This window comes from Panthera pardus, unplaced genomic scaffold, assembly GCF_024362965.1.
Source record: "Panthera pardus isolate Hobbes unplaced genomic scaffold, ASM2436296v1 HiC_scaffold_1, whole genome shotgun sequence".
Taxonomy (NCBI): domain Eukaryota; kingdom Metazoa; phylum Chordata; class Mammalia; order Carnivora; family Felidae; genus Panthera; species Panthera pardus.
In genome coordinates this window covers 88,756,623-88,778,268 of record NW_026526654.1, presented here as the reverse complement: position 1 = coordinate 88,778,268, position 21,646 = coordinate 88,756,623, and the positions used below count along the sequence as shown (strand labels likewise).

Below are 21,646 nucleotides of genomic sequence, written 5' to 3'. Positions count from 1 at the left end.
CACACAATAAATTAACATATACATATATAACCTTATTAAGTAGATATTTATCATCATCACTTCACAAATGAAGGAACAGAGAATGGAGCCTCTGCTTAAAATGCTTGTTCATCAAATCCCACTTAGTAAATGATGAAGTTCCACATCTGAACCCAGGTCTGTCTAAATCACAAATATGTTTTTTTCACAGTCGATACTGTTTCTCTAAATGAGAAGCTAACGTCTACAGGCAAAAGTTTTAAGTAGCCCCAAAGCTATAACTTGGTGGCACCTTCCTTGCCTTTCCTTGAAACTAATAAGCTGTACCTTCTAAAACAATATCCCTTTATCAGAGAAGCTGGAAGAAGGTGGCCGACACCAAGGACAAACATCTCTTTGAAACAATTTTTTTGGGGGCGCCTGGGTGGCTCAGTCAATTAAGCATCTGACTTGGGCTCAGGTCATGATCTCGCGGTCCGTGAGTTCGAGCCCCGCGTCCGGCTCTGTGCTGACAGCTCAGAGCCTGGTGCCTGCTTCCGATTCTGTGTCTCCCTCTCTCCCTGCCCCTGCACTACTCATGCTCTGTCTCTGTCTCCAAAAATAAATAAACATTTTTTTTAAAGTAAGAATTTTAAATAAAATTATTCTGTTTAAAGAAAATTAAAGTTAGAACACCTTTTTTTTTTTTTTTGAGTAAAACAATAGAGTTTATTGAGAGAAAGTATAAAGCTCTCAAGAGTGAGAGGGGTCGCAACTGAGTGGCCGCTGAGGATTTTTGTCCCTGACTTTTTATTGGGACCTTATCAGAAAGTTTGTGAGATTTCATGCATGGCGCCTAGACTGGGCAGGTCCAGAATACTCTTATCTTCACCTCTTTTTCCCCAAACTCTGCTGCCTTTGCCAATTCCTCAGCCAGTTTCCCCCTCGCAGCTGCAGCCTGCCTTCCTGGAGGTCCCTTACTTCTTCCTACCTAATGTTAAACCTTTCCCCACTCATTACAATTTGGGAATCTACATAAAGTAAATATTTAATTGTTTTAATAGATACTCTTAACTGTTTTTACATTTCTTAGTTAATTTATTTATAAATACTTCTATTTCATTTGCTTCCCAGAACATCTTTAAAATTAACTAGTTTAGGGAATCTTAAAGTGAAGGGGAAGTGGTGTATTAGTCTGAATAACTACAGCTGATATAATAGCCTGGCTTGGCTTTAAATCACGGTATTTATTTTGAAATTTTAAGAAGTGTTGAGACAGTAATATTTTTCAAGTATAAGAAAAGACATTTTAAAAAATGTTTGTCGAGAAAAACTATTGTAGAGGTTAAATGACTTACTGGAGTTCAGCTATGGGGTACATTATAATTGGACAGAATTCAGAAACTTGGGCATTCCTCATTCCTCAATCACTGGGCCCTACAAAATTTCTTTTTAAGTTTATTTATTTATTTTGAGAGACAGAGAGAGCGTGCGCAGGGGAGGGGCAGAGAGAGAGAGAACCCCAAGCAGGCTCCGGGATGTCGGCTCAGAGCCCGACGTGGGGCTTGAACTCATGAACTGTGAGACCGTGACCTGAGCCGAATCCAAGAGTCAGATGCTTAACCAACTGAGCCACCCAGGCGCCTCTGGGTCCTACAATCTTATGTCCTAACTATGTCTTAAAAACTCTCCCACTTCAAAATCCTTGTTACTACGTTGGTTCAAGGCTCTCATCATTTCTTGTCTGGGATATTTGAATGGTCTTCTCTCGCATAAAATCTATCCTTTATTCTGCTACCGCACACAACGATGGGCACATCTGACCAGGTATCCTTCAGGCATCACCCTTCAGGATCTTCCATCGCTGAGTCAATTCAGGCTTGATCCCGTGGAGTACAAAATCTTCCACAGGCAAGCACACCCTTCTCCAGCTCCTCTTCTCACCTTTTACCACACCACCTTCCATTTGCTACTCTAGATGCGACTGCTTATAATTCCCTTTACAAACCGTACGTTTTCATGCCTCTACGTCTTTTCTAACGCTGTTCTCGCTCCCTCAGACGCTTTCCCGCCAAACCATTTTTGCCTGGGTATTTCCTGCTCACCTGTCAAGGTTCAGTTTATGCACCATTTCCTTCAGAAAGCCTTCCCTGATCACCCACTCCCCAACTCCAAACCAGTACGTTAGTGACCTGTGTTACCGGACAACTCTGTACATCTATGACAGCACTGACTTAAAAAAATTATGGTATGCTATAAAATAGATACTACTTTTCATATAGGTTAGATGTTTTTGAGCAGAGTACTTTAGTTTATATTTCATAGGTTTTGTTCTCAGAGATAAATACTATATAGTTCTGCATATGATGTTCAGTGTTACTGTCTGCAGATCTGTGAAAGGAGTATTTTCAGTTGTTTTGTAACCTCTTGGCTATAAATTTCCCTAAATGAATATAAATATTTACATTTACCTTCGAAATTCTCTATAATGAAGTTTTCTTTCTCCTCTTTTTCCAAAGAAATGTATCTGAAGGGTTGTGGTAATTTCAGGTTCTTTCACTGTTGGTTCCTATAAAAAATGAGACGATAATTCCAAGTAATTATAACCAAGAACAAAAATGGACCCTGTAGCCTGGAACTCTTAGGACAATATCCATAAAAGGTTCTCGTAATAGGGGTGGAAGAATGAGATGTGGTCATCCTGTTACTTTGCATCATATTATTCTGTAATTGTCTTTGCTCAAGCAGGAGAAAAACAACGAGGGTTAAAACTCTCCAAACACTCAAGATGGACTTCAGCAGGAAACAAAATCTTAGATCAGTCCAAAAAGAAAGCTTAGAATAGTGAAAAAAATTATTTCAAAATGTGATCTCTAGGCATTTTTTAATGAAGCAGGACTGAGAACTAAAGCCAGAAGGTCTTTGAGTTTTTGCTGAATATTAGAAATACTTGAAAAGCATCTGCTTTCCATAATTACAAAACTAATAGGTAAGAATTCGATTAATGAGTAAAGCAGATTCATGGATTCTTCCTCCTTCAAATCTCTAACAAAATAAACAACAACAACAAAACAAAACTGCTAAAAAGATGATCAGCTGCAACAAAACAAAAAGGGTTACAGATTTAAACCAAATATTTTGAAAAGAGGCAGTTGGAGAAAGAAACACCAGATTCAGGTGTTGTATGGTCCCCATGTCCCCTAATCCTACCTTCTAATCCTACTTCTCAGAAATAGCAGTGGCACTGAGACTATTACATTAGAAATTCATTAAAAACGTTAATTTAGTGACAGCAGAGTAGTGGGGACAGGTAAGGCCAACTCCAAAAGAAGCTCCTCTAGAGCTTGGGGAGACTTACGCAGAGGGAAGGACGTCTCGAGGGCAGACTCTTTCAGGGGACTATGTTACAGAGGGACCAACCCTAAGCCCACAGAGTTGAATGTACTTCGGCGGGGAGGAGTGAGCTGTGTCTCAGAGCCTTAAGGAGGCCAGGAAGATCAACAGAACACAGGCTCTTCAGCAAGGGCTGCATCTGCCCAGGGGAGTCTCCTCCCCCTTGCCTCCACCCCTTTTGTGCATGGAACAGCGCACCGAAATGCAATGCCAGCAGCGGAGAAGGACAAAGATAAATTAGTTCCAGATCAGGTGGGAAGAGTAGCAGAGAGAGTTCCATTTGTGCTCCACTGCAGCGATGAGGTCTGGGCAGGGCACGGGCAGGAACGAAAGAAACAGGAAGACAACTAAGCACAGGCACCACAGCGAGAAACAGAACAGATCAGCAAAAGACACAGAACATCCAGTCTTGCGGTCCATAACACATAATACAAGGAACAAATGCGTGTCCCCATAAGCCCCTTATTTACATTAAAAGTTTCTTGTACTTCGAGATAATGGAAGATTCACACGCAATGGTACAAAATAATGCAGAACGATCTCTTGTACCCTTTACTCAGTTTCCTCCGGTGGTGACTGATGACATCTTGCAAAACATCATCAGATAAGTGGATACAGTCAACACACAGAACATTTTCTTCACTACGATGACCCTTCATCTGCTCTTGTGGCCACACTGACTTCTCTCCAGCCCCGACCCTCTCTTTGACCTTTGGCAACCGCTAATCAACTTCCTTTTCTATAATTTTGTCATTTCAAAATGCTACATACATGGACTCAGTGTGTAGCCTTCTGGTATTGGCATTTTTGTGCAGCCCAATTCTCCGGATATTCCCTCAGGCTGTTGCCGTATCAATCGTCTGCTCTTGTTTCTTGTAGAACAGTGTTCCGCTGTATGGATTACCAGTTTAACCATTCACCTGTTGAAGGACAGCTGGGTTGTTTCCAGCCTGGGGCTATGACAAATAAAGCTGCTCGACACCTCTGTGGACAGGTGTTAGTGTGAACATAGTTTTTATTTCTTCGGGATGGATGGCCAGGCGTGCAGTTACCATTTTATCGGAGCAGCAGTATCATTTTACGTTCCCACCAGCAGTGGATGAGTGATCCGGTTTCCCTGCATCTGGTGGTCAGTGGAGTTGTCAGTTATTTCATTTTAGTCACTTGGATGTACTTAAGAGCCTCTTATGGTTTGCCTCCCTCTCCATTTTTATCTTATTTTTTTTAATGTTTATTTTGAGAGAGAGAGTACACACACATGCCCACGAGCAGGGGAGGGGCAGAGAGAGAGAGGGAGAGAGAGAGTCCACCCTCAGCGAGGAGCCTGATGTGGGGCTCAGTCTCACAACCGTGACATCGTGACCCGAGCCAAAATAAAGAGTCTCAAAGTATGTACTTCTTGATCCTGTGTCACTCCCCCCAAAACACACCGTCCCCTCCCGCAACCACCGACTTGTTCTCTGTATCTATGACTCCTGGGGTTCTGTCCTGTTTTTTAGATTACATATGTAAGCGCAGTCCTGTAGTATTTGTCTCGCTCCGACTTATACTACTTAGCAGGATACCCTCAAGGTCCATCATGTTGTGGCAAATGGCAATATTTTCTTATGTCTGAACAGTACTGGGTATATAAGCCACATTTTCTTTATCCACTCATCGCTCAACGGACACTTAAGTTGTTTCCACACTTTGGCTTTGAAAATAGTGCTGCGATGAAACAAAAGGGGTACACACACCTTTCTGAATTAGTGTTTGTTTTCTTTGGACAGATGCTCAGCAGCGGAATTGCTGGATCATACTGTAGTTCTATTTTCAATTTTGAGGAACCTCCAAGTGGTTTTCCATAGCGGCCGCACCAATTTACAATCCCAACAATGCACGAGGTTCTCTTTTCTCCAAATCCTTGCCAACATTTTGTTATTTCTTGTCATTTTGATACTAGCCATTCTGACAGGTGTAGGTGCTATCTCATTATGTTGGTGATAAGGGATGTTGAGCATCTTTTCATGTGCCTGTTGGATATCTGTGTGTCTTCTGTACAAAAATGTCTATGCAAATCCTCTGTCCATGTTTTAACTGGATTATTTTTCCTATTGAGTTATACGAGTTCTTTCTATATATATATTCTGGACGTTAACCCTTATTCAGATATATGATTCTCAAATATCTTCTGACATTCATAGGTTGCTTCTCTGTTTGGTTGAGGGTTTCCTTTGCTGTACAGAAGCTTTTTGGTTCGATGTAGTCCCGTTTGTTTATTTTTGCTTTTGTTTCCTTTGCCTTTGGAGTCAGATAAAAAAAATTACTAGGACTGATGTCAAGGAGCTTATTGCTTATGTTTTCTTCTTGGGCATTTTATGGCTTTAGGTCTCACATGCAAGTCTTGAATCCATTTTGAGTTAATTTTTTGTATGTGGTCCAGTTTCATTATTTTGTGTGTGGTAGCTCTCCAATTTTCCCAACACTGTTTACTAAACAGACTGACTGCCTCTTCCCCATTGTATTTTCTTGCCTCCTTTGTTGAAAATTACCTGACCACATACATGTGGGTTTATTTGTGGGTTATCTCCATGTATAGTTCCATTGTCCTCTGTGTCCATTTTTGTGGCAATACTACACGGTTTTGATGATTACAGCTTTATAATCCCATTTGAAACCAGGCACAGTAACCTCTGACTTTGTTGTTCTTTCTTAACACTGTGCTTTGGCTCTTTGGGGTCTTTTGTGGTTACTTCCACGTAAGTTATGGAATTATTCCAATCCGGCAAAAAATGTCATTGGAACTTTGACAGGGATTGCAATGCATTTGTACATTGCTTTGGGTTTATGGACATTTAACAACATTGATTTTTCTAACCCCTGACACAAAATATCTTCCCATTTATTTGTGTCATCTTCAATTTCTTTCATCAGTGTCTTGTGGTTTTCAGTGTATAGGTCTTTCACCTCCTTAGTTCAATTTATTCCTAAGTTTTTCATTCTTATTAATGCAATTGTAAGTGGGATTATTTTCTTGATTTTCCTGATATTTTGTTAGTGTATAGAAATGCAACAGATCTTTGTATATTAATTTTGTATCTTGTAACTTTATTGAATTCACTTATTAGTTCTGACAGTTGGTTTTTTTTTTTTTTTTTTTTTTTTGTAGAGTCTTTTTCCATATCATGTTGTCTGCAAATAGTGAAAGTTTTACTTTTTCCTTTCCAATTTGGATGTCACTGATTTTTTTCTTTCCTAGTTGTTCTGGCTAGGACTTCCAATACTATGTTGAATCAAAGTGGCATGAGTAGGCATCCTTATCTCGTTCCTGATCTTAGACGAGAAGCTTTTAGCTTTTCACCATTGAGGATGATGATAGTTGTGGGTCTGTCATTTACGGCCTTTGTGATGTTGGAGTACATTCCCTTTATATCCATTTTGTTGAGTTTTTCTCATAAATGGATGTTAAATTTTCTCAAATGCTTTTTTGTGCATTCACAAAAATAATATGATTTTTATCCTTCATTTTGCTGATGTGTATACCGTCTTGATCGATTTGCGGATGCTGACCATACTTGCATCCCTGGAATAAATCCCACTTGATCGCGATGTAAGATGTTTTTGATGTATTGTTATTTTGGTCTGTTAATATTTTGTTGATTTCTGCATGTATGTTCATCAGGCATATTGGCCTGTAATTTTATTTACTTTCATTTTCTTTCATTTTCCTTCCTTCCTTCCTTCCTTCCTTCCTTCCTTCCTTCCTTCCTTCCTTCCTTCCTTCCTTCCCTGTGTCCTTCTTTGGTTTTGGTATCAGGGCAATGCTGGCCTTGCAAAATGAGCTTGGGAACTTCCCTCCTTTTCAATGTTTTTGAAGAGTTTGAGAAGTATAGGCATTAAATGTTCTTTGAATGTTTGGTAGAATTCACCAATGAAGCCATCTGGTCCTGGACTTTTCTTAGGAGGTTTCTGATTACTGATTCAATCTTTTGTAATATTTGACATGTGCCTGCACTCCTAGTTCAAAGATGTTTTCCTTTCACCACTTTGAATATGCCATGCCACTCTCTTTTGGTCTGCAAAAAGTTTCTGCCAAGAAATCTCCTGATAACCTTATGGGATTTCCCTTGTATGTGACAATTTGTTTTTCTCTTTCTGCTCTTAAGATTCTCTCTTTAACTTTTGACATTTTAATTATAATGTGTCTTGGTGTGGATCTCTTTGGACTCCTCTTATTTGGAACCCTCTGAGCCTTCTGGACCTACATGTCTATTTCCTTCTCCTGGTGAGGGAAGTTTTTAGCCAATATTTCTTCAAATACTTTCCTGGTCTCTCCTCTCTCTTCTCCTGGGACCTTATAATGTAAGTGTTACTCTATTTGATGTTGTCTAAGAGGTTCCTCAAGTTAACTTCATTTTTTAAAACTTCTTTCCTTTTCATTACTCTGCTTTGGTGAGTTCTACTGCAGTCTTCTAGGTCACTGATCTGTTCTGTTTCATCTAGCCTGCCACTGAACCCCTCTTGGTCCTTTCTTATACTATCTCTTTGTTGAAGCTCGCACTGTGTTCATCCATTCTCCCCCTAAGTTCTTTGAGCATTTTTTCCCCTCCAAATGTTTACTCACTTTTTGAGAGAGAGACAGAGTGTGAGTGGGGGAAGGGCAGAGAGAGAGGGAGATACAGAATGTGAAGCAGGCTCCAGGCTCTGAGCTGTCAGCACAGAGAGCCTGATGTGGGGCTTGAACTTGTGAAACGTGAGATCATGACCTGAGCTGAAGTTGGCCACTTAACTGAGCCACCCAGGACCTGTTCTATGAGCATTTTTATGTCCATTACCTTAAATTCTTTTTTAGATTACTTTTCTCCATCTCATTAAGGTCTTTTTCTGAGGTTTCGTCATACTCTTCTGTTTGGAACATATTTCTCTGTTTCTTCATTTTGCTTGACTCCCGGTGTGTTTCTATGTATTAGGTGAAACAGCTCTCAGTCTTTAAGTAGTGCCCTGTGTAGGTGATGAAATTTCTCTTCCAACCTTGCTCTTTGCTGTCTCTTGAACCTTTGTAATTGTCTAAACCGCCTGATTCGTTCTTGATATGTCCCCGGTGTTAGGGTGTGCCAAGACCTGCCTGTTCCAAGAGAGGAATCTCATTTACACCGAGTTTCAGGTTGACTGCAAGCACACTCTTAGGCAGCAGCTTTTAACGTATAAAAGTATAGGGGTGCCTCGGTGGCTCAGTCGGTTAAGTGTCCGACTTCGGCTCAGGTCATGATCTCACGGTTCGTGAGTTTAAGCCCCCCGTTGGGCTCTGTGCTGACAGCTCAGACCCTGGAGCCTGCTTCGGATTCTGTGTCTCCCTCTCTCTCTGCCCCTCCCTGACTTGTGCTCTGTCTCTCTCTCTCTCAAAAATAATTGAACATTTAAAAAAAAAGTTTTAAAATATAAAAGTATATATAGTCCTGTGGGGCTACAATCATAGTCCCTGCTGCCTCCAGACCAGGAGATTTAGAGGTGCCCCCTGGGTGACAGCTGTAAAAAACTGGGGTTCCAGATAAGTGTAAGAGCTCCTTTCTCAGAGTTGAGACCTGGAAGGCCGAGAGGGTGTGCAAGGATGGTGTGCCCCTGCTTAGGGTCTCTGGGGGCACCTCCTTAATCTATATATGCATGGGAAACCTGAAGCCTGTCCCTTAGACTGAAGCTCCAAGCTAAGTACATAGGCCTTTTTTCCAGAAGACGGCTGTGTTTCAGTCTGCTGTCTATGCAGTGCCCTGATGGTGGTGGTCTGCCAAGAACTGTGTTAGCGTTCCTGTGGAGCTCAGGATTGTTGGCCACTTCGGCCACCAGGGCCAGGTGATTGAGTGGTGGCCCCCGTGTGGACGGCACGCACCTGCTGGTGTTAGCTAGGCAAGGTGTATGGGGTAGGGCATGCTTGCTGGCTTCAGACAAGCAGGGGAAAGTGTCTTGACTATACCCCTGTGGACTTCAGGAATGTCGTGGGAGACTTTCTTGTCTGTGCACGCATGCTGGCTTTAAGCCGGGAAAATGACAGCCCCGGCCAGTGGGGGAGCGCTGCAACTGTCTCCACTGCCCAGCTTTATCCAGGGAGTGAGAGGATGCCATGGATGTTGTGCTTGCCCGCCCCAGCTAGGGAGGGGGGCAGTGAACCCTTGTGTGCTCTCCAGCTTCCTCGAGGCAGTGGGATGGGATGGTGACCGCTTGCCCCCACCCGTCTCAGCAACGCAGGAGGAGGGTGCCGCCTCCGAGCCCACCCACTGGTGCTAGCGGGGTAGGCGGAGAGTGCAAAGTTGGCTTCTGCTAGCACCTCTGTCCCCAGGGAGAGTTTCGATGGTCCCTTGCTCTCCCAACAGACGTTCTGAGATTATCAACTGGTTTCTTTTATAGCCGTGGTGCTTTCCAAACTGCTATTTTTCTGCTGGGTCGTGGGTAGAGCGAGACTGCACGTGAGTTCCTTAAAAGGGGAATCTCGGTTTCCTATAGCACTTTGGGCCCCTCGGATGTCGGCCCTTTGCATTTTTAAGCCAGATGTTCTGGGGGCTCGTCTCTCTGGGTCAGGTCCCAGGGGCAGGGGTGTCTTCAGTGGGACACCAGCCCATCACTTTTCTGGGAGAAGCACTGGACTGGTGAGAAGCCTCACTGTTATGCTGCAGTGTCGGGGTGGGGTTTTGGGTGAGACCCTGTCTCTGCCTCTCCCACCCATCTCATTGCGGTCTTTCTGCCTTTTGTTGTGGAGAAGCTGTTCTTCCAGTTTCAGATCTTCCTCAGAGGGAAATGACCCACGTGCACTTAAGGGTTTCGTGTCTGTGTGGGACGGGCTGAGTTCTGCATTTTCCTACACTGCTATCTTGAGAGAAGAGCCCCACCCGTTCTAAAGTATTTCCACAGTTTGATTTTGACATTATTTGATCTCTTTGGAATTTATTTTGCTATGAGAACTGATACACACACTCAGAACTGTTTAGCCAGTCACCCCAGGAGTCAGTCACATGCAAGGATGTAGTAAATGCCCATCATGTGTCAGACATTTTGTTAGGCCTTGGGGCTCCATGGTTTCCTGTTCCTCTTGGGTAACTGGGCATTAAACAAGTTATTAAAAATAGTAATCCAACAATGGAAGTATTGGGAAGAAATTCAAGGAGCTATGAGGGCAGCACAGGGGAGGCTTTCCTAAGAAAAATACCGTTTAAACGGAGATCTAAGGTTTGAACTGAAGTTAAGAAAATACGAAGTGGTGGTGGTGGGGCACCTGGGTGGCTCGGTCGGTTAAGCATCCGACTTCTGCTCAGGTCACGATCTCAGCTCATGAGTTCAAGCCCCGCGGCGGGTGAGCTCGAGCCCCGCTTTGGGCTTTGCACTGACAGAGCAGAGCCCGCACAGGATTCTTTCTCTTGTCCTCTCTCTCTGCCCCTCGTTCATTGGCACCCTCTCTCGAAATAAATAAAAAAGTCACAAATAAAGAGAAGTGGGAATAAACTTTGCAAACAGGAACAACGGAGCATGGTGCTGTATGGCTGGGGTGTAGAAAGCAGTAATAATAAATATAATAGCAAATACATATATATCGCTTATGTGTTAAGCATAGTTCTAAGAGATTTAAATATATTAACTAATTTAGTCCTCAAAAACACCTGAGGTAGATTACTATTATTCTCAGTTTACAACGAAGAAACTCAGTTTTATGCAAAGAGAAGTAAACTAATTTGCCCAGAGCCACACAGCTATTAACAGATGAAGCAGCATGTAAACAGTCTTCCTGGGCCTGAGTTCTTAACCACTGTGGTATACGCTACAGAGAAAATGGCACAGCTGGAGGCTGGAAGGATGGTTGGCGAGGGCAGTCACATTTTACTTGTGCTTTTAGGCCACCTGTCTATAATGTGAAAAATGAACTAGAAATGACACAGGTGTGCTGTTTCAAAGAGGCACATGCACCCCAATGTTTATAGCAGTGCTTTCAACAACAGCCAAAGTATGGAAAGAGCCCAAATGCCCATCGACGGATGAATGGATGCAGATGTGGTGTGTGTATATATATATATATATATATATATATATATATATATACACACCATGGAGTATTATTCGGTGATCAAAAAGAATGAAATCTTGCCATTTGCAACAACGTGGATGGAATTACAGAGTATTATGCTAGGCGAAATTAGTCAGAGAAAGACAAATATCGTATGACTTCACTCATATGTGGACTTTAAGATACAAAACAGATGAACATAGGGAAGGGAAGCAAAAATAATATAAAAACAGGGAGGGGGACAAAACAGAAGAGACTCTTAAATACAGAGAACAAACTGAGGGTTGCTGGAGGGGTGGTGGGAGGGGGGATGGGCCAAACGGGGGAGGGGCATTAAGGAGGACACTTGTTGGGATGAGCACTGGGTGTGATACAAAGGGGATGAATCACTGGAATCTACTCCAGAAATCACTAGTGCCCTGCATGCTAACTTGGCTGTAAATTAAAAAATAAATTGAGTAACTGAAAAGAAGTGACCCAGGTGGATGCAGAGAGGTGAGTCAGGAGGCCGCTGCCGTAAGTCGAGTGGGAAATGAAGCTGGTCTGATGACAGTGGTGGAAACAGAAGCCAAAGGGATGGAGGGGGCAGCGACTCGTGGCAACTGGATGGGAGGGGTAAGGAGAGAGCGGGGAAGACCTCCAGGCTTCTGGGTCGCTGAAGAGTAATTTGGTAACTCGTTTTTTTCCTACTGATTCAAAATATCTACATCGTATACCCACAGCCATATGTCTTTGGGTTTGTATTCTGACCGTTCTGTTTCTCACTACACCACTTCATTATCCCTCTCATTACCTGCATTTTCCAGAATGTTCTCATTCCCTCTCATGTTTATTCTTCGAGATGAAGTTAAGGACCATTTTGCCAAGGTTTTGAACACCTCCTACCTGCATCCACTTCCTCTGTAACCACTATCGCCAAAAATCCACCCAAAACCCAAACACGCCACACCCAAACCAATTTCTCAGCCGTTGAGTTCTGACCCAGACTGTATGGAATTCACAGATTGATTTCGTGGGACCTGGCCACTTTACGGTGCTCACTCTTCCTAGCTAAGAATAAAGCGTCTCTTTTTATGTATTCCAATCTTCTCTTATGTTCCTGAGTTAAAATTCGTGGTTATAGTTTCTTTCATGTACGTTCTTTCAAGTATTTTCGTTTTCGTTTTTGAATTTGTCTATTTGTGCTTAGTTGACCCCCAATGTTGCATTAGTCTCGGGGAACCACAGGGCTTCAACGTCTCTGTACATTATGCCACGCCCACAAGCATGGCTGCCACTTGTCGCCATACGACCCCATCAAGAAACGACTGACTATGGGGGCGCCTGGGTGGCTCAGTCGGTGGAGCGTCCGACTTTGGTTCAGGTCATGATCTCGCGGTCCGTGAGTTCGAGCCCCTCGTCAGGCTGTGTGCTGACCGCTCAGAGCCTGGAGCCTGTTTCGGATTCTGTGTCTCCCTCTCTCTCTGCCCCTCCCCTGTTCATGCTCTGTCTCTCTCTGTCTCAAAAATAAATAAACGTTAAAAAAAAAAATTAAAAAAAAAAAAAAAAAGAAACGACTGACTACGTTCCCCATGCTACATATTTTACTCCCTAGACCTTTAAAGTCTTAACCTTTACTTTTCATATACCTTAACAACTAGTTATTAAACATTCAGTGCCATTAATATAAGCCACATCAAAACACATTCTACTTCATGCTTCTGGTATAGAGTATGGTATTTATTTTAAAGGGTAAAATTTTAGGGGCGCCTGAGTGGCTAAGTCGGTTAAGCGTCCGACTTCGGCTCAGGTCATGATCTCACGGTTCATGGGTTTGAGCCCCGTGTCGGGCTCTGTGCAGACAGCTCGGAGCGTGGAGCCTGGAGCCTGCTTCGGCTTCTGAGTCTCCTTCTCTCTCTCTCTCTGCCCCTCCCCTGCTCTCACTCTCTCTCCTAAAAATAATAAATAAACTTAAAAAAAAAAATAAAGGGTAACATTTTATACCATATTAACTATGTTGATTTACCTACAATATTTGCTTTTGGAACTTAGTAACCATGTTTATTATAAGCCAGTGTAAATCTACTGGCCACTTAAAACACGATAACTGTCTTCTGACTTCCTACAGGGTAGAGTGAGGTCCTCTCCCTAAAAACTAGAGAGCTGGACAAAGTGGTCAAGACACAACTATTCAGTGCTGTGGAATTCAACCAAAGGCATATAACGAAGTGAGAAGTGTTTTTCTTTTTCTTTTTTAATGTTTATTTTTGAGAGACAGAGTGCGAGCGGGGGAGGGGCAGAGAGCGAGAGGGGAGACAGAATCCGAAGCAGGTTCCAGGCTCTGAGCCGTCTGCACGGAGCCCGATGCAGGGCTCGAACTCATGGACCGTGAGATCATGTCCTGAGGCAAAGTCAGAGTCTTAACCGACCGAGCCACCCAGGCGCCCCGAGTCGTGTTCTTCAAACGAACCACTAAACTTTGGGCAGCACACAGCCTGCGGCCTTTCTGCCTTTCCAGCTGTACCCTGGGGCAGTTCTAGCAGAGAGCGGCAGGCTCTCCGAAACCGTCTCCCTGCTGCTGACGGAGGGGACTCACTTGGGGATCGTTGTGACTCCTTCAACTGAGACCGCAAGCCTCCTTGAAGCGGGCAGATAGATGGCCAGGTGCCCAAAAGACTGCTTTCGGGGGCGAGCCCACCACGAGGGCTCGCCGAGCTCTCCCTGTGCTCCGGGTTGTGCGAATTACACGGCGAGAGCACAGCGGCTCCAGCTCACCGCCCGTCCTTGCTCGAAGAGCTGGCACAGGTCAGAAGAGCCTGGAGAGGGAATGCACGCCCAGCCTTACGCAGACCCATCAGCGGGGGAAGAGAGGACACACCTTAACGGCCCCAGTGTCTCAGCATGACCTCTGGCTGGACACTAAGCCGTGCAGACACTGGAGGGACTCCTAGGAAGCCAGGCTAAACAAAAATCCAATAGACTTCCTGTTTAATTGCAATAACGTTTCCCTTGAGGGAAAAGAATTTCGCACAATAAAGAAGTCATGTCACTAGGGATGCCCTTAAGAAACAAACTTCAGATGAATGAAAAAAACGAAATGTAAAAAAACAAAAGCATAACTAAACCAGAGGATAACACAGGTTAGTATTTCTAACCGATTTCGACGGAGGAAAGACATTTTAAAAAATGAAAGTAACTAGATAATAAAATGAAAGTAACCAGATAATAAAATTAAAAGACCAACAAATATGACCACATAAAAATAAAAAGACTTATAACCAAAACACCATAAACAGAACCAAATCTGACAAAAATTTCATTAATTTTAAGACACTAGGTTATTAATATTCTTAAACATAAATACTCTTAAAAATAAATACGAAGAAAAACGTAAAGAAATTCCCAAAGAACAAAAACAGAAACTTTATAAAATGTCTTGAAAAAAGAACAGCTGAGATACCTTTCCCCCCATCAAACGGCACTGCTTAACCAAAACAAAACAGATACCAACCCCAGAGAGACTGCTGACAGGGGGACATGCCTACTCAACGGCGGTGGGACTGTAAATTTCATAACCCTTCCAGAAGGCAGTTTGGCTACGGGAATCAAAAGTCTTAAAAGTGTCCATGCCTCTGACCCAACAATCTCACCTTTAGAACTCTCCTAAATTTACATGTTTAGCTACTTACTGCGGGCATGTTTCTAATAGCAAATATTTAAAAGCAATCTTAACAATCAATAATAAAAATGTTACATTCATATGATCAAATATTTGCTCATTCATTTACAAATATTTCCGAGCAGGTAGAGCATGCCTGGTGCTTTCCCAGGCTATGCAGATACAACGAGATACAATTTATGTAGTAAAGAATTAACTGTACCCAGGTAGAGGTCTGGCCTTTGTCCTGGGCTGCTGGGAGGTGATCTCCACATGAAGGGTCTTATTTACTTGGGGGCTTGGGGCCATCCCAGACTAACCATGAGATTTAGCATGGTGGCCTGGCTCACAGGCTCTCAGCCTGACCTCCAGAATGGCTAGGAACAGACGTTAACCACGGGGGGAGCCAACCAGGTTTATATGGCTGACCCCCAGAAAATCTCTGGAGTAGTGGGCACTATTCCGGGCGTACAGTTATACGTCTTTGCTGGGAAAGTTGACACCGTCCGTGACTCTACCAGGAGAGGTCAAATGGAACCTCTGCTTGTGGGACTTTCCGGACCTCTGCCTCATGCGTCTCTTCCTCTGGTTGATTTTAATCTGTATCTGCTCACTGTAAGAAAATGTAACCACGAACCTAACAACTTTCAGTGAGCTCTGGGAGTCCTTCCAGTGAATTATGGAACCTGAGGGTGGTCTTGTGGACTGCTCCCTAACTTCAAACAATTGTAAAGAGAGGAATGATGCTTATAGTTCAGAGAAGGACACAGACAATTAGGCAATTATCCTAACATGTGACAGGTGTTATGATGGCGGACATACAGGGTAAGATGGGAACGCACAGGACACAGACATCTAGGAAAAGGGAATTCCATTCAAGGACTTGGATATGGAAAAAAGAAGTCTAGCACAGGATTGCTCAAAGGGATGACATCTAAGAAAGAATTGTGATTTTAATAATTTGAAAAATTTGAAGACATGCTCTAAAAAATGAAATGACTTGAAAATTTAAGAAAATCTCGTGGTAAATATGCTGCAGGACTAGAGCTGATTGAAAGATTATCCATAGAAAATTTACTGATACACATTAGTGGTGGGAATGAAAAATGGTTCATTTTCTACAGAAGATACTTGCCACTACTTGTCAAAGTTTATCGACAACCTTAGAAATGCTCAACCTTTTGACCCAGCAATCACGTTTCTGGGAAGCTATCCTTCGGATACATTCCCATATATAAAAAATGTTATAATTACAGGATTATTAACTGCAGCATTATTTGCAACATCAGAAGACTGGACATATATTAAATGTCTTTAAAGAGGGGAATGATCACACAAGCTGCTTACATCTATATGACAACGCACTATGGAGCTGTGAAAAAGGAGATGTTGAGAGGTATTGAGGAAAAACGGGAAAGTGTGGCACAATGCAGTGCTACTCCTTGTGGGGAAATTGGAAACAAAGGACGTACAGATGTATTCAGTTGCTTCTTTACAGACACCCTTATACGCACACGAAGTATCTCTGAGCGCACATACGGGCACTGGAAGCACTCAGGGCTCAGGGACAGCTGGCTGGCTGCTCTCTGCACAGCCCCTTGTGGGCCTTTTGAAGTCCGGGCCATGGGAATGCAGCGCATTGCTTCAAGGTGTTTGGACAAATAAAGTTACTGATAAATCTCCCAACTCTGTCGGGATGTTGATGTAACAAATAGAGAAGCTACCGTAAACATCATCTGTCTGGAAATATGAGTTTATCTGCACATACCTGGCAGTCCGTTTCGTTAGCTGCTGTCTTCAAATCATCTTGTTTACTTATGATCTTCTGCAGCTGAAAAGACGGCAAACACGAATTCAGATGTGTATCTACTGGACTTTTCAAAACAGTCTAAGAAAAAGATACTCAGTTTTCCTTTTAAAACATATATGAGTCGTTAAACATTAACTTAAACTCCTTCTGCATTATAGCTAATAGTGTTAGTTATTTTTTCTTAAATCAGGTAGGAATCGAAGGAAAAACTGATATGCAAGTATCAATGTTACCACTTTTATAATTTGAATCATTTTTTTCCTCCTAAGAAAGCTAGTTTACTTAATACATACATATTCCAAAGATATCACTCTGTAAGAATTTCATAATTATCCTCATTCTTCAACAGAATTTTCATTCATAATTAATTTTTGTATCATTGATAATTTATGGCCACATTTTCAAGTATGTAGCTCTTAAAAAGCCACTTGTATCATACAAATGGTCTTCTTCCCCATATGCACTCATAAAGCATCAAAATAATTTAAAAACCTACATTTCTGTCATTAATAAAATTGTCAATAGTACCTTGAGACTGAGTACATTTAGAAACCTACCTTTCAGAGTCATTTGTACCAATCCTCAAAAGGAAAGCAAATTAAAAAAAAAAAAGTTTAAAACAAAAATTAAATGCAGACAAAATCTGAAACTATGGATTTGAATGGATTAGGAGACAAACCTTCACTCATTTTTTTTCCTAGGCTACTTCTTTGTTAATAATCTGAAAATTGGTAAATTCCAAATTAATCATCTCAAGTTCGGCTGCCTCTATGATGTTTGTTTTAGGTAAACAGTTTATCTCTAAGTCCCTCAAACTTTTCCACATCTCCTCCCTCATACTTATCTTAGAGAAAAAGTGTTGAAAAGTCTTCCATTTGTTTTACCCCTATTTTTCAAGTTGACAATCAAATAGTACAATGCCAACTTCAAGATCTTTCTCCCTTTGCTTACTGCACTACCTTAAAAAACTTTTATGATGGAAAATTTCAAACACAGCAAAGAGAACTCTGTAATAAACCGCACATTATTCACCTTCAACAATTATCAGGATTCTGCCCATTCCCAATTCCTTTTCAATTGTTATTTATATCTCTTGAGGAAAAATTTATATACATTGAATGTACAAATTATGGCCATACAATTTTGACAAGTGGATATACCTGAGTAACCTATCCTCCTACCCTAGTATACAACATTTCTATTTTCTCAGAAAGTTCTTTGTGTCTCTTCTCAGTCAATCCTTTCTCTCTTCATCCCCACAGAGCAATATTAGACTTCTGATTGTTTTCGTCCATCTAAATGAGTTTCACTTATTTTAGAAATTCAAATAAATGATATCAAATAAATGATAGTATGTATTCTTTTATGCTATCAACCTTCTCTCTGCATAACAGTTTTGAGATTCATTTACGTTTGAACAGAAGTAGTCTGTTTTTACTGTTGAGTTGTGTCCCATTGTCTGAATAGATCACTACTTGTCCATTCACTTGTTGGCAGACGTTTGCATTGTCTCTAGTGTTTGACTACTGTGAATCAAGCTCCCATAAATTTTCTTTCCCCACCACCCCCGGCTTTACTGAAGTATACTTAATATACAAAAAATTGCACGCATTGATGTATATACCTCTTGATGAGTTTGGACACATGCGTGCATCTGAGAAACATCACCACAATCAAGGTAATAAACATACCCATCACTTCCAAGAGATTCGTGTCCCTGTTTCCTTCTCCCTTGGTCTAAGAACACTTAGCATGTGATGTACCTTCTTTTTTTTTAAACTTTTTTTCATGTTTATTTTTTTATTAAAAAAATTTTTTTAACGTTTATTTATTATTGAGAGACAGAGCATGAGCAGGGGAGGGGCAGAGAGAGAGGGAGACAGAGAATCTGAAGCAGGCTCCAGGCTCCGAGCTGTCAGCACAGAGCCTGATGCGGGGCTCGAACTCACAAACTGAGATCATGACCTGAGCCGAAGTCGGATGCTCAACCGACTGAGCCACCCAGGTGCCCCTTCATGTTTATTTTTGAGAGAGAGAGAGACAGAATCTGAAGCAGGCTCCAGGCTCTGAGCTATCTGCACAGAGCCCGATGCGGGGCTCGAACCCACAAACCGTGAGACCATGACATAAGCGGAAGGTGATGCTTAACCGACAGAGCCACCCAGGTGCCCTTCTTAAGTTTTTAAATGTACAACACCACAGTCTTAACTATATGCACTATGTTTGTACGGCAGATCTCTGCCATACACTTCCTTGCATAATTCTTATTTTATGTATGTAAATGTATGTTTTAGTATTTCTCTTGGATGAATTCCTAGGAGGGGAACAGTTAATTCATTCTGAACTCTAAGTTATTAAGTGGTAACAGTTCTTTATATATTCTGAATGAGTCCTTTGTCAGATATATGTTTGGAAAATATTTTCTCCCATCCTACAGTTCGCCTATTCATTTTCTTTCTTTTTTTTTCAAAAAAATTTTTTTAACATTTATTTATTTTTGAGAGAGACAGAGACAGAGTGTGAGCTGGGAAGAGACAGAGAGAGGGGGGAGGTGTCTCCAAGCTATGCCTACATATGGTGTGAGCAGGGGTCATAACTATTTTTTTCATATACATATCCAATTGTTCTAGTGTCATTTATTGAAAAGACCTTTTCTTTTCTATGAACTGGGTTGGAGACTTTATTGAGAATTAAGGACCATCTAAGTGTCGGTTCTTTATTATCCTCCATTGATCTACTTGCCCATCCTTAAGTCAATATCACACTGTAACCATTATTGTAGCTTTGCAATTAAGTCTTAAGTCAGGGAGTGTGAGTTATCCAGATTTGTTCTTATTTTTCAAAATTGATTGCAGTGTTTTAGGTTCTCTGCCTTTACATATCCGCTTTAACATCAGCTTGTACTTTCTACCAAAAAAAAAAAAAAAAAGCCTGCTGGGATTTCGCTTGGGAAAGTTAAATCTTTAGACCAATTTGGGAAGAACTGACATCTTAACAGTACTGAATCTTCTAACCATTTCCATGGTATATTCCTCCATTTATTTAAGTCTCTTTGAATTTCTGTTGGCAATGTCTGAAGTTTTTGGTGAATGGTTTTTGTTAAATTTGTTTCTACTTAATGTTATTTGATATCATGCAAAGGAGAACTGATTTTCATTTCATTTTCCAACTATGCTACTAGTATATGGAAATACAATTGATTTCTCCATATTGATCTTCCTAAATTTGCTTTTAGTTATAATAGGCTTTCCTTTTCTTGTTGATCACTTAGAGTTATCTACGCACAATCATGTTATCTGTGAATAGAGTCAAATTTACTTCTTCCTTTCCAATCTTCTATCCCTTTTCCCCCAACCTGTATCGCTATTATCATTAGAATCACCAGTAAAATGTTGAATAGAAGAGATATGAAAATACATCCTTGCCTTCTTTCTGATCATAAAGGAACAACATTCCATATTTAATCTTTTTTTAAAAATCTTTATTTATTTTTGAGAGAAGAAAGAGAGACAGAGCATGAGCGGGGCAGGAGCAGAGGGAGAGAGGGAGACACAGAATGTGAAGCAGGCTCCAGGCTCCGAGCTGTCAGCACAGAGCCCGACGCGGGGCTCGAACTCACAGACTGAGAGATCATGACCTGAGCTGAAGTCAGACGCTTAACTGACTGAGCCCCCCAGGCACCCCTGTATTTAATCTTGTATCATGATGTCACCTTTAAGCCTTTTGTAAACGCCCTCTATCAGACTGAAAAAGTTTTCTTCTGTTTCTACTTTGCTGAGTTTTGTCATGAACGTGCTTATTCTATTGAATGCTTTATATGCATATAGTGATAGGGTCATGTTGATCTCTACTTTACTGTCAATCTGATGGATTGAACTGAGTTGATTTTTAATCATTAAACAAATTTCTATTCTCTGCATAAATATCACTTGATTTTCGTGAATTTTTTATATAGTATACAATGTGTCTTGCTCTAAGTATTTTGTATCTTTGTTTATGATGAAATTTGGTCTATAATTTACTTTTCTTGTTAGATCTTTGCCAAATTTTAGTTATCAGGGATATGCCAGTTATGAGAGGGAATTGTTCCATTTTCTTGTATTTTCTGCAAGACTTTGTGAAAATCTGGCACTTCTTCCTCCTTAAATGCTTGATAGATTTCACCAGTAAAACCATCTGGGCCTGAACATTTCTTTGTGGGAAAGTTTTTGATAAATTAAATTCATTTGTAAAGGGCTATTCAGATTTCTATCTCTTTTAGTTTTGGTAAGTTTTTTTTTTTTTTTTTTTTTTTAAGGCATTTGTCCAGTTCATCTGAGTTATCAAATTTACAGTCACATGTGAATAAGCTGTTCACAATATTCCATTTTAATCCTCTGATATTTGCAGAATCTGTGGTGTTATCTCCTTTTCGTTTCTAACATGGGTAATTTGGACCCTCTTCAAGTTCTAAAATTAGATCCAGTACTGAAAATTATTCAAAATTTATCATACAGGTAACAATTTAAAAGTAAAAACAGATGTTACCCATAAGGATTATACTTTTTTGTACAAAACTTAAAACATTTCTTTTATTATGACATTTAATACAGCTGTTATAATCTTCACACAGTCATTAAATAGTTACAAACAAAACAAAGCAAATAGAATTAGTTCACTGAAATGAGAATTTTTTAGAAGGCGTATTACAATATTGGCTTGTTCCAATATGGTGGGGAATTTAGAACAATAAGGGTCTGTCCTAAAGCATAAAGCATAAAGATAAAGCTTGCCATATGAAGAGACAGTGAGTACTGGCGAGGACGCAGAGGAGAGGAACCCTCGT

General features: G+C 41.2%; 1 protein-coding gene across 1 annotated transcript in view; it reads right to left on the bottom strand.

Annotated features, from left to right (window-relative positions):
• Nucleotides 1–21,646, bottom strand: part of MICU2 (mitochondrial calcium uptake 2) — a 143,320-nt gene that overhangs the window by 17,051 nt on the left and 104,623 nt on the right. Inside the window, exons 7-8 of the mRNA XM_019447990.2 lie at nucleotides 16,780–16,842; nucleotides 2,430–2,527 (exon numbers count right to left, since the gene is read on the bottom strand). Coding sequence (XP_019303535.1) covers nucleotides 2,430–2,527; nucleotides 16,780–16,842 — 161 coding nt within the window. The remainder of the gene's footprint in view (nucleotides 1–2,429; nucleotides 2,528–16,779; nucleotides 16,843–21,646) is intronic.